General features: G+C 36.4%; 1 protein-coding gene across 3 annotated transcripts in view; it reads left to right on the forward strand.

Annotated features, from left to right (window-relative positions):
• The window catches only part of GALK2 (galactokinase 2), a 140364-nt gene that overhangs the window by 16323 nt on the left and 111122 nt on the right, over window positions 1-12919 (forward strand). For 2 of the 3 annotated variants that reach the window (XM_049611680.1, XM_049611679.1), the window contains exon 2: window positions 9126-9214. In XM_049611680.1, coding sequence (XP_049467637.1) covers window positions 9126-9214 — 89 coding nt within the window. Of the gene's footprint in view, window positions 1-9125; window positions 9215-12919 lie in introns of those variants that run through there. The other variant, XM_049611681.1, reaches the window with a different exon arrangement.

Below are 12919 nucleotides of genomic sequence, written 5' to 3' on the forward strand. Positions count from 1 at the left end.
GATTCAGCAATTTGTGTGGTAATGTTTTGGCCAATTCTGCCTTTAACAGTGTAATCTTTGTAGGAGCTGTTATTTTCACATTGAAAATGTTCATTGTACTCTTCTGGGGGCCAGGGGTGGACAATACTTTAAGTGACTACATTTTAAGAGATGGAGTCTCGCTGGTGACTAACCCAGAGTGGAAAATACAGCTACTTCCCCAATTACAGCCATACTCCTTCATTATTAGAGGATTAAGTATGAAGCTTGGAAAAACACTGTAGACTTCAGTTCTTTCTATTCTTAGATATACTTTTCTTGTTTCCTTCTATAGCCTCCATACATTTGAATTTCAAAGGGAGGAATGTTGAATTGGTAAGCCTCCAGTGCTGAGCAGTTACAAGAAGGCATGGACAGGCTGCCTTCCTGAGATAGTCTGGGAAAATGACACATGTGGTACCTCAAAATTATTTTATTAAAACACATTTTAGGAGTCTTGTTCTAACTCTGCTGTTAGCACTCCACCTTGTTTGTGTTCAGCAGAACTTGAAGTTTGTCTGCATATGATTTTCACAAGCGAAACAACTTGAACCTCTGTTGAGGCTAGTGTAGTTATGGAAGCAAGAAAGCTAATACTTATCATATGCTTCTCCCTATTTCTCACTTTTTCCCTCTTATTTAAAAAAATTTTTTTTAAATGTTTTATTTATTCTTGAGAGAGAGAGACAGAGACAGAGACAGAGTGTGAGTAGGGGAGGGGCAGGGAGAGAGGGAGACACTGAATCTGAAGCAGGCTCCAGGCTCTGAGCTGTCAGCACAGAGCCCAACGTGGGGCTCGAACCCACAAGCTGGGAGATCATGACCTGAGCCAAAGTCAGATGCTTTACTGACTGAGTCACCCAGGCGCCCCCTCACTTTCTCCCACTTCTAATTGGTCACCAATTCTTATGGATTTGACTTTCTTAATATCACCTTAATTTAATTTTCACCCTTCTCTGTCCCCATCAGCCCTTCCTCTTAGTTTACTACAAATGGCCATCTGTTGGATTTCTTTGTTTTTGCTTTGCCTTCCTATAACCCATCTCTCAAATACTTGAAAACGTGAGTTTTTCAAGTGTGAAATTGATTAATATCACTCCATCGCTTCTCGGCCTTTTGGCTAAGATCAAGTGTGATTAATATCACTTCATCCTTAAATGTGTATTCACATCCATTGTCTATGGGTTAAAAGCCAGGTTCCTCAATATGGTATACCAAGCCTTTTAAGATCTGGGGCTTGATTACCACCAGCCTCTTCCTCTGATGTATTAAAAACCCTAAATATAATTTTCTGAATGCAGCATGCTGGGTCTTTTCATTTACCTAGAATGCATCACCCCATCCCATTTGTTTAACATCATCTTTTAAAATCTTTTAAAATTAATTTTAACTATTATCTCTTTGAGGAGCCTTCTCGAATTTATGCTCTCCCTTCTAGGTTTATTTTACCATCCACATTCCCCCTGGTAGGGAGAAATATCTTTTCTCTGTGCTCCCAAAGGACTGTATTTGTCTGGCTTATCATTCTATTGTCTCTCTGTATTGTACTTTTTAGCTTAACTATCTTTTCTGCCAGATTTTTATAATCCCTAGAGAGCTATTATTAATTTTCTTTCTAAGTAGAGTGCTTAGTAAAGCATCAGTAAATGCTTCTTTTGTTTAAAATAAACTTTTTATTTTGAAATAATTTCACACTTCCATAAAAGTCAAAATATAGTATAAAAATTACTGTCTACTCTTATCCCAGATTCCTCAAATGGTAGCATTTTACCATATTTGCATCATCAGTTTTTCTGTTACATTTTTTTCCTGAATAGTTTGAGATTAAGTTGAAGACATGATGGATGCCTCTTTGATATTAAAATTTTGAGTGTGTTTCCTAGAAACAAGGATGTTTTCCAACATAACCAGAACACAATGATCAAAATCAGGAAATTAATACTGATACAGCATTATCTAATTGACAGGCCTCAAAGTACCACCAATTATCCCACTAATGTCCTTTATAGAAAAAGACCTTTTTTTTTTCTTGGTCAGAATCCAATCTAGGACACATGTTGCATTTAGTTGTTGTCTTTTAAATCTTAAAAAAAAATTTTTGTTTAATGTTTATTTATTTTTGAGAGAAAGAGACTGTGTGTGAGCAGGGGAGGGGCAGAGAGAGAGGGAAACACAGAATCCGAAGCAGGCTCCAAGCTTTGAGCTGTCAGCACAGAGCCCAATGCGGGGCTTGAACTCACCAACTGCAAGATCATGACCTGAGCCGAAATCAGAAGCTTAACTGATTGAGCCACCCAGGCACCCCTAAATCTTTTTTTTTTTTTTTTAATTGTGGTACAGTTGCTGTGTCTTTTGTATTTCATGATTGGTTATTTTATAGAATATCTCTCAATTTGGGTTGTAGGAAAAATTGTAAAAAACTTTGAAAAAGACCAGAAGATTACTGGGTACATCCCAAGAGAACCAGAAGTTGCCCGAAATACCCTTCTAGGTTACCTGATTTCTGTGTGGCTGGGAGCCTTTTGTTATATTCAAGCTTGTTTACAGGTCTGTAGGTCATAGAAAACTGAGAGCAATGCAAATGAATCTTGTCCACAGAAATTGCAAACTGTGCCTGGTGGAGTGCGATTCACTGTACCTCCCAGCTATTAACCAGTTTTGCCGGTTTGCATCTGTTTGTAAATTCATTTCAGCATTCCTTAGTTGACTGTACATGAGTGGTACTTTGGATTCTACTTCAACTGGTTATAATATCATACTGGTTCTGTCATTAATGAGAGAAGTAAAATATTTAACATTTTCATTTAAAATCTGTGTAAGAGTCATGATTATACTGAGTTTATCTAGTATTTACAATTAGATTCACTTCATCCATTTTTGGTAGGAATACTTAAAAAATTAATTTTGTTTTCTTAGTACATCATTATCAGGAGACACACGAGGCCTATTTGTCCCATTATCAATGCTGTTCATTTGGATCACTTGGTTAAGGAGACACCGGCCTGATTTTTCCACTGCAAAGTTACTATCCTTTTCTTCCATAATTACTAAGGATATTTTGGTGAAATACTATAAGAATATGTTAATATTCTGTTCTTATCAAACTTTCATTTACTGGTTTTAGCATCCATTGATGACCCTTGCCAGTATCAATTATTACTATCATGGTCACCAAATGGTGATTTTCTAGTGTTTAATTTTTTTTTTTTTTTAACATTTATTATTTGGCATTCTAGTGCAATGAAGTGTTTCCCTTTTCTTCCATTTATTTATGTCAGTGTGGACTCATTGGTTTCTATTTTATTCTGTGGGTTATAATATGTTACCCTTATTGCTATTTTGATGCTCAAAATTTTCAATATTTGGGCAGTGGGAGTTTCCTTATGTGAGCTCTTGTGACTTGATATGTCACTATCATTGTTTAAGCACTTCCCAACTTTCTGGCACAGCAAGATGTTTCAGGTTTCTCCGGTACTTTTTCTGCCCTGGTGCTGGAATAATTTCTTTAATGAGCTCTGGTTTCTTTTGAAACCAAGATCTGAACACTGGGAATGCTCATTGCTACTGGGTTGTTAATGATTCTAGGCCATCTCAGCATATCATTTGCTCTTTTCTTTTCTTTTTCCTTTAATGCTTATTTGTTTTTGAAAGAAAGGGGGTGGAGCAGGGGAGGGGCAGAGAGAGCAAAACAGAAGATCTGAAGTAGGCTCTGTGCTGACAGCAGAGAGCCTGACGCGGGGCTTGAACTCACGAACTACTGGATCATGACCTGAGCTAAAGTCAGACGCTTAACCAACTGAGCCACTAAGGCCCCCCTCACTTGCTTTTTTCTTATAACAAATTATTCTAGAAGTCACTTGATAAAAATTTCTGGAAACTGCTTCTAGAAAAGTTTCTAGAAAACTGTTCTTTTCTTATAATTTCATAGTACTTCATTTTGTAAATAGGCCATACTTTATTCAAAACTCTTTTATAAAAGAATATTTAGGTTTCCAGTATTTTGTAATTATAACCAATTCTTTAATAAATAATCTCATGCATATGTTTTTTCATACTGTTGGGGGTAATCCTTCAGGCTAAATTCTTAGACATAGGGTTTCTGGGTAGAAATGAATGCCAATATAGTTTCATTAGGTACTGTCTAGTTTTCTTCTGCTTAATATTATTTCCCCATTGTCATTTCTTATTTTGCGTATTTGTGTTTTATCAGCCGCCATTTTATTAATTAATTAGCTAGTGGTTTGTCTATTTTGTAAAAGTTTTTTTTAAAAAAGGATTTTAATTTAATTAGGTCTACTGTTTTTGTATTCCCTGAATAATTGCTTTCTACTTTTTTCTTTCTTGTCTCCTTTCTTATGATTTCTTTGTGTTCATTTTGTTCTTTTCTAGCTTATTGAGCTGAGAATTTAGTTCACTTATTATCATTCTTTCATTTGTATTGACAAAAGTGTTAGGGCTATAGGCTTTCTTGATTGTTTTAAATGTATCCCATAGATTTTGATATATAGTGCCATTATTATTATTAGAAATTCTATACTTTCTGTTCATTTCCTCCTTCTCTGAAGTTTTTTTAAATTCATTTTGAACTGTTTTTTTAGTTCATTTCCTCTTTCACCCAAGAGTTAAAAGGCACTTTAAACATTAGTAGGTTGGAGGACCTTTTTGTGGTTTGATTTTAATAATTTCTAGTTTTACTGTATTGAGTTTAGAGTGTTGTTTTTAGTATTTTTACTTCATGGAATTTACTGATATGTTCTTTATGATCTTATATATGATCAATATTTGTGAATATTCCATGTGTCCTTAAGTTACATTCCCCATTATCAGAGTATAATGTTAAATATATGTACACATCCATAATCTACTTTATCAATTTTGTTGTTTGGGTCTTTCTTTTCTTCCTTTTGTCCACCTGATCTGTTTTTTTTTTTTAAGTTTATTTATTTTGAAAGAGAGGGAGAGGGCCAGAGAGAGGAAGAGAGAGAGAATCTCAAGGAGGCTCTGCACTGCCACTGTGGAGCCTGAGAGGGGGTTCGAACCCACGAGATCATGACCTGAGCCAAAACCAAGAGTTGGGTGCTTAACTGACTGAGCCACCCTGGTGCCCCTGGTATTTTTTTTTTTTTTTAAAGATTTTATTTATTTACTTTGAGAGAGAGAGAGACTGAGAGAGAACATGTGCCTGTGGGGAGGGGCAGAGAGAGAGTGGGAAAGAGAATTCCAAGCAGGCTCCATGCTGTCAGTGCAGAGTCTGATGCAGGGCTCAAACCCACGAACCCACATGATCATAACCTGAGCCAAAGAGTTGGATGGCTTAGCTGACTGAGCCACCCATACGCTCTAACCTGATCTGTGTTTATACTGAGGAAGGTATCTTATAGTCTCTTATTGTTGGTGTATTTCTATCTATATTTTCTTACATTTTCTATAGTTTTTGCCTTATAAAAGTGGTTGCAGTTTCCTTTGAGGGCCTTTCTTAAACAGTTACCTTCATTTTGAATTGCAGCCCTTAGCATTAAGAATTTTCCTTATATATTCTTTGGTTTACATTCTATGATGTCTGATATCAGGATTACTACCTCTGTTTTCTTATTGTGTCTATTTGCCTGGAATACCTTTGCCTGTTCCTCAATATTTGGTCTTTCTGAATGACTTTGTTTTAGTGCTGTCTGTATACAACATATAGTTTGGTCCTGTTTTTGGAGCTAATTACAAGTCTTTTTGTTTTAATAGGTGAGGTAGGCCCATTCACATTTATTGATGTAACTAACATGTTTGATTTTTAACTCATTTTATTTTATAATTATGTATTATAATATAGTTTCTTTTATTTAAAAAAATTTTTTTAACATTTATTCATTTTTGAGAGTGAGAGACAGAGCATGAGTGGGGGAGGGGCAGAGAGAGAGGGAGACACAGAATCCAAAGCAGTCTCCAGGCTCTGAGCTGTCAGCACAGGGCCCGATGCGGGGCTTGAACTCACGGACTGCGAGATCATGACCTGAGCTGAAGTTGGACGCTTAACCGACTGAGCCACCCAGGCGCCCCTATTTATAATATAGTTTCTGAATAGTTTCTGTGTTTCCTTATTTACCAATTTATATTTATCTGTCTGCTTTCTTTGCCCCTATATTTTTTGAAATTTCTTTGGTGTTTAGGAAGATTTATATTCTTGTTCTATTGGTTATCTTTATACTTATGTATCTTTTTTAATGCTCTGAGAAAGCAGAGGACTTTTCTTATTTAGCCTTTTACTATTTTCTATGTCCATTTTCTTTCATTGAAAAATGTAAACATTTTAAATAATTCTATCTAGAATTTGACAGACACATAACCTAAGTTTTTTCAACCCTCTCTATAAAATGGAAGATGCAGGGCAGAGAGTACCAGGGTTTAGCAGCATCATTAAGATCACCCCAGTGCTCCAGTAGTGCTTCCAGTCCTGATATCAGCTAAAGAGACTAAATATTTAATTACCTACCATCTCTCATTGCTTTTAGTGGGTTCTTATTCACATGCTCTAGAATAGAAACAGTAAGGAACCCAAGAATCTAGCATTTCTTAAACAAATCCTTCATGCCAGCCTGAAGCTAGACCCTTTCCACACTCCCTTATTTAATCTCCTAAATAATTCTGTGGGATACATATTTACACTCCATATAAAGAAAATGAGCTTAAGGAATTTCATCACGTGGCAAAGAAGGGTTTTGAACCTAGGTCCACCTGACTGTACAGGCCATGGTCTCTCTAAGAAATTGTTTTAAGTTTATATATTTTGAGAGAGAGTGAGAGAGGGAGAGTGGGGCAGGGAGAGGGAGAGACAGAATCCCAAGCAGGCTCCATGCCATTAGCACAGAGCCTGGCATGGGGCTCGAACTCACTGTGAGATCATGACCAGAGCTGAGATCAAGATCAGCTTAAACAGCTGAACTACCCAGGCGCCCCTAAGAATTTTTTTTTTTTAGTGGTTTAATAATATCCTTGCATATACTTGTATGATAACATTAAAAAAATGTTGCTTTATCATGGTTACTGATATGTTTTAACTTTTACCTGTTGCCTATATAGCAATCAATTAGTTTATTTTATTTTTATTTTTTCTTCTCCCATACCTCCCATTTTTAAATGGGTGGAATTTTTTCTTTCCTGTGGTTTTAGATTAATCTTAGTTTTGTTGACTCTCCTCTTTTCTTTTTCACTGAGTTTCTAGTGGTCAGAGTGGTTCCCTTTCTTTCTTTCTTTCTTTCTTTCTTATAGGTAACTTAAAGTTTGTGGATTCTCTGTTTCTAGTTATAATAAAGATAAGGTTTTATATCGTTTGCTTGTTCTTGTGCTAAATCATTTTGGAGGATATATGAGGCAACTCAGATTTAGGCAGACACCATTATCCATACCTACCTGGGAATCCAGTAAATGTGTCTTGAATGACGTGCTACTGATATCCCTGTTAATTGTTATTGTTATTGTTTCCCTGCCCACATCTTCTATTGTCATCCACAGCCTTGGCTGAGGGAGTAGATCCAAGTAATTGTATTTGTAACTAAGACAACTGACCTATTTATATCAGTAAACTCACCCTCTTGTTGAAAAATAGACCAGGATGGATACGGGACCTAAACTGCCAACCAGATTATCTTTTTTCAGAATTTGAATTAATGGACACAGAGACTTAATCAGATAGTTTAGGACATTGGAGCTGTTAAATCTTATAGAGTTGAGGCCACAGTGTCATGAAACTGAAGGTATGGAGGAATAGAAACTAAGAGGCTCACAGAGGCAACTGAAATGTGAACAGCATGGAGCAGAGTAGTGATAGTGTCTTGGAGGGATGATAGAATGAGACGTGAAAAGAGAACCAAAGACACTAATATAAACAGTTTCTGATGGCTATCCAATTCCAAGGAGGCCATCTTGAATACCTTCCATATCTTTCTATCATTATAATAGATTTCCTTTTTCCTTGATCTGTCCTTGGTGTGATTTTCTGTTTCTTACAACTAATTAATCTTTAAGATCAGTTAATTAATGGGTGTCTTGAATATGATAGGCTTTAACAGATATTTATTGTCCTGGTGTTATTATTCAGATACACTATGATGTGGAACTATAAACAGTGGACGGGTATTCATAGAAGTGCATTGAGATAACTTAATATAAAATTAAGTCTATTTTAAGAATTTTGGATCTAGAAGAGGCCTGTAAGGAATATCTAGTTCTAATTTCAAAGAAGAGAGGCCAAGGGAAAAGGATTTGCCACACTGAAATTAGAACTGTGGTCTCCTGATATCCAGTCTAGTTTTCATTTGACTACTTGTATTGTACTGGGTTGAATAGTGCCCCCCAACCCTCATTCATGTCCACCTAGAACCTCTGAATATGACCTTATTTGTGCTAGCATCTTTATATACTTCTGTAATCAAGTTAAGATGAGGTCATAGTGAATTAAGGTGGGCTCTAATCTAATAAGACTGGTGTCCTTATAAGAACGAAAAGCTGAGATACAGATAGAGACACATAGGGAGAATTCTATGTGGTGACAGAGGCAGTTTGGAGTGATGCAGCTGTATCCACAGAATGTCAAGGATCAATAGCTACCACCAGCAACTAAAAAGAGGGAAGGAAGGCTTCATTCACCTGTACAGGTTTTTTTTTCAGAGGTGCATGGCCTTGCAAACACTCTGATTTTATACTTCTAGCTTCCAGAATAGTGAGGTAATAAATTTCTATTATTTTAAGCCAATCAGTTTGTAATATTTTATTATGGTAGCTCTAGGAAATTGAAATACTTTCCCATACTACTTCTTTTAAGATAAAGAGATTTTTCTCTGAATATCATTGAGAATTGTACAGAAAGTTATATTCTTTACAACTGAAGCTAATTGTTTTTCCTGTTGAGTATATCCATTTTTTTTTCTTTACTTTTCTATGTGCTTAGCTATACTCTTGTGTCACTGAGGGAGTCACTGTATTGTCTTATCCTAGGATTTTCAAAGAAGTATGTCGGTAAAAAATTTTGCTTTTCTTTTTAGGAATAATTAATTTGTGTGTGTGTTATGGGTTTTTCTATTATATAGATATTCTGAAATATTCTACTCTTGTTCACTCAGATTGATGAAGCTAAAGGAAATGTTTAACTCTAAGTTTGGATCCATTCCCAAGTTTTATGTTCGAGCACCAGGAAGAGTCAACATAATAGGTATTTTAAAATTTCTTTCTCTTAATTGTTTCTTCCTTTGGTAAGATCTAAATTGCTGTTAATACATTTTTTGTATTAATTTTTCCCAAGAAAACTGAAAAAATAGAATATTTCCTATGTATCTTAGTACAGCAAGTAAAGCTTTTGCATCTGGAAATTGCATCTTTCCCAATCCATGTTGTTAGTGTTAACTTTGTCCATTTATTTTGAAAATTTGTTGAAATTTTGTTGTTAATATGATTTTCGTGAGAGAGGAAAATATTTTTCTGTGCCGCAGGATAAATTTTTAAATTTTGGTTAGTAATTTTCATGATTTTACATTTACTCATTGGGTTAGAAGAATACTGAGAAGCCTTTTTAAAAGGGTGGGTAACTTCAGGCTCTGTGTTGACAGCTCAGAGCCTGGAGTCTGCTTCAGATTCTGTCTCTTCTCTCTCTCTCTCTCTCTCTCTCTCTCTCCCCCTCCCCCACTCATGCTCTTTCTCTCTCTCTCTCTCTCTCTCTCTCCCTCTCTCTGTCAAAAATAAACATAAAAATTTTTTTAAAGGGTGGTGACCTGAAGAATGAGTAGGTTCTATCAAGAGAAAACAGGATGAGGAACTGAGAAAAAAACAGGAGTCAAAGGAGGATTAAAAAGAGAACTTCCTATAATGGAAAATGTAAACATACAAAAAACTCCCATGTATCCAACAATTATTATTATATTTAAAAAAATGTTTATTTACTTGAGAGAGAGAGCACAAATGGGGGAGGTACAGAGAGAAAGCGGGAGACACAGAATCCAAAGCAGCTCCACACTGTCAGCGCAGAGCCTGATGGGGGACTTGAACTCACAAACCGTGAGATTATGACCTGAGCTGAAGTCAGACACTTAACTGACTGAGTGACCCAGTTGCCCCCAACAATTATGATTATCAACTCAGGTGATCTTATTTTATTTTGAAGCAAATAATGGAGGATTTTTTTTTTTTTTAAAGGGATGTTTGAGTATGGTTAAATGAGGGAGGGAGGAGGAATAGAGTAAAGCCAGTGGAGAGAGAGAGATTATAGATAACTGAGAAGGGAGGAATTGATGGAGCAGATTTCCTGAGAAGGCAAGAGGGGCATCAGAAGAGGGCTACTTTGATTCTTTTAACAGAAGACATGCAGGTTGATGTAGATAAATGTATAATTTAGGTAGAGAGGTTGAGGGAGTTCTTGTGGAGGTTAGATGAAGGAGGTGGGGTTTAAGTAGAAGGGACATTTGAAATAACCTTGTGAAAGGTGGGAGAGGGAGATGACTGGAGGAACAAAAGGTTTTCTGGGTAGCATTGAAATCTGGCTAGAGCTGGAGACTGTAGAATTGGAAAAGTACCAACCTGCAGAGTTGTTCTTTCTTCTCCCCCTGAGCTAGTCCAAGGTGCCAATGTTTGATCTAAGGTTGTTTTGAATTGAGGTTGCAAGCGAATGACAATGGCAGCAGGAAGTTGATGATACTAATAGGAGAGCAGGTGAAGTTATGAATCCTGGAATCTATGCTGGGTAGAAAAAGGAAGAAAGGCAGGAGGGAGCTTATAAGGTAGAGAGGGCAAAAAGCAGTCTGACAAACAAGTTAGTGGGAGGAACAGTAAGAGAAATGGCAGGACGGGAAGTGTTAGTAAAGAATATGCTATTTGAAACTAAAATTTCATAAGTGAAAAAGTTCCAGGTGATAAGGTCTGTAGTCATTACTGGATTTGTCAAGGTGCTAGATGGCCGAAGCAAAGAGGAGGTCAAGTTCTCTGGAGGTCAAGAGATTAGGCAGCTGGGGCTTTGGATTAGGTTGTTTACCAGGATTGGGATGGAGAGGGGCTGGAACGAGATAGCTAAGGTATTCAGGGAGGAGCAGTGTGTCTAAGAAAGAGATGAAAGGAGAGGAGAGAATGTGGCATGAGCCTTTCAAGAACTGGAGGATGGGAAAAAGGCCTGGTAATAGCAGAGTGGAGGAGGACATCAGCAACTCTTCAGTGTTGCAGGAGGCCTGCAAAGAAGCAGTTTTCTCGGAGGAGAGACATTTTATCTAGTTGTGGGGGTGAGGGTACCAAACTAAGAATTTCCCTGACGAATAATTCTTACTCTAGTAAATTCAGTGACTATCTTCTGATTTAAAAAAAGGGGGAGGATTATGTTCCCATATAGTTAATTTACTTAGTGCTTGGGATGAAATGAATTTCTGTAGTTATTAAAGCATTATTATACTTACCATTAAAATATTCAAAATGTAATCATCTTGTTCTCACCTGCGAGCAGTTCCTGCTCCCTTCCTGCCCGTCACAGGGATGTGGGGTAGGGTGGAGTAGGGAGTGGGGATATTCCATCAGTTTTGACAAGGGCAGGAATCTGTCATTTCCAGAAGGCTGTCATCCACACTGTGGCTTTTACAAAAAACCTGGTGCCTCCCTCGAGGTCTGCCTATTTAAATATGCGTTTTCTGACCCTCCCCCGTTCATGCTCTGTCTCTCTCTGTCTCAAAAATAAATAAACGTTAAAAAAAAATTTTTTTTTAAATAAATATGCGTTTTCTATTTGTGAACCACTGTTTTATATTATTGTCTTCTTTGAAGGAAGTTGGTGAGAAAGGCAGCTTTGAAAACCACTTCTCCATGTGAAACATCAATCCATAAAAAAAAAAAAAAACCTTTATCATTTCATTTTAAAGGCTACATCAATATGGAAAAGATTTGCTACCTTCTATATTAATAATAAGTATTAAAAAATGCAGTTGTGCAGTTGAATTGTCTTCCATTCATTTTGTGTTTCTTAGTTGGTTAGTGTTTGCCATAGGAACAGTCAGATATGAAAACCTGTCTTGGGGAAATATAAATGAGCTTGCTTATTTTGCTTATTTCTTTCTTGAATTGTTATTTTGTATTTCAATCTCATGAATAACAACCTTGAGTTTAAATAGCAATCTGGAGAAAATATGATGGTGTAATAGGAAATAAAATTCCTACATATGATTCATAGAGGACTTAGAATGCATAGAATAGTTTGTTTCCTATATTTTCTTATTATATATAAAATAGTGCAGATTAAAAATTCTTTTTCTTCTTTTTTTTAATTTTATTTTTTATTTTTTAAAATTTATATCCAAATTAGTTAGCATATAGTGAAACAATGATTTCAGGAGTAGATTTCTTACTGCCCTTTACCCATTCAGCCCATCCTCCCTCCCTTCCCTGGTTACCCCTCCAGTAACCCTCAGTTTGTTCTCCACATTTATGAGTCCTTCTGTTTTGTCTCCCTCACTGTTGTTTTTTTTTTTTTTACTTTATTTTTTTATTTTTAAAATTTACATCCAAATTAGTTAGTATATAGTGAAGCAATGATTTCAGGAGTAGATTCCTTAATGCCCCTTACCCATTTAGCCCATCCCCCCCCCCAAACCCCTCCAGTAACCCTCAGTTTGTTCTCCATATTTATGAGTCTCTTTTGTTTTGTCCCCCTCCCTGTTTTTATATTATTTTTGTTTCCCTTCCCTTATGTTCATCTGTTTTGTCTCTTAAAGTCCTCATATGAGCAAAGTCATATGATTTTTGTCTTTCTCTGACTGACTAATTTCACTTAGCATAATACCCTCCAGTTCAATCCACATAGTTGCAAATGGCAAGATTTCATTCTTTTTGATTGCCAAGTAATACTCCATTGTAGATATATACCACATCTTCTTTATCCATTCCTCCACCG

Source organism: Panthera uncia (genome assembly GCF_023721935.1).
Source record: "Panthera uncia isolate 11264 chromosome B3 unlocalized genomic scaffold, Puncia_PCG_1.0 HiC_scaffold_1, whole genome shotgun sequence".
NCBI classification, from domain to species: domain Eukaryota; kingdom Metazoa; phylum Chordata; class Mammalia; order Carnivora; family Felidae; genus Panthera; species Panthera uncia.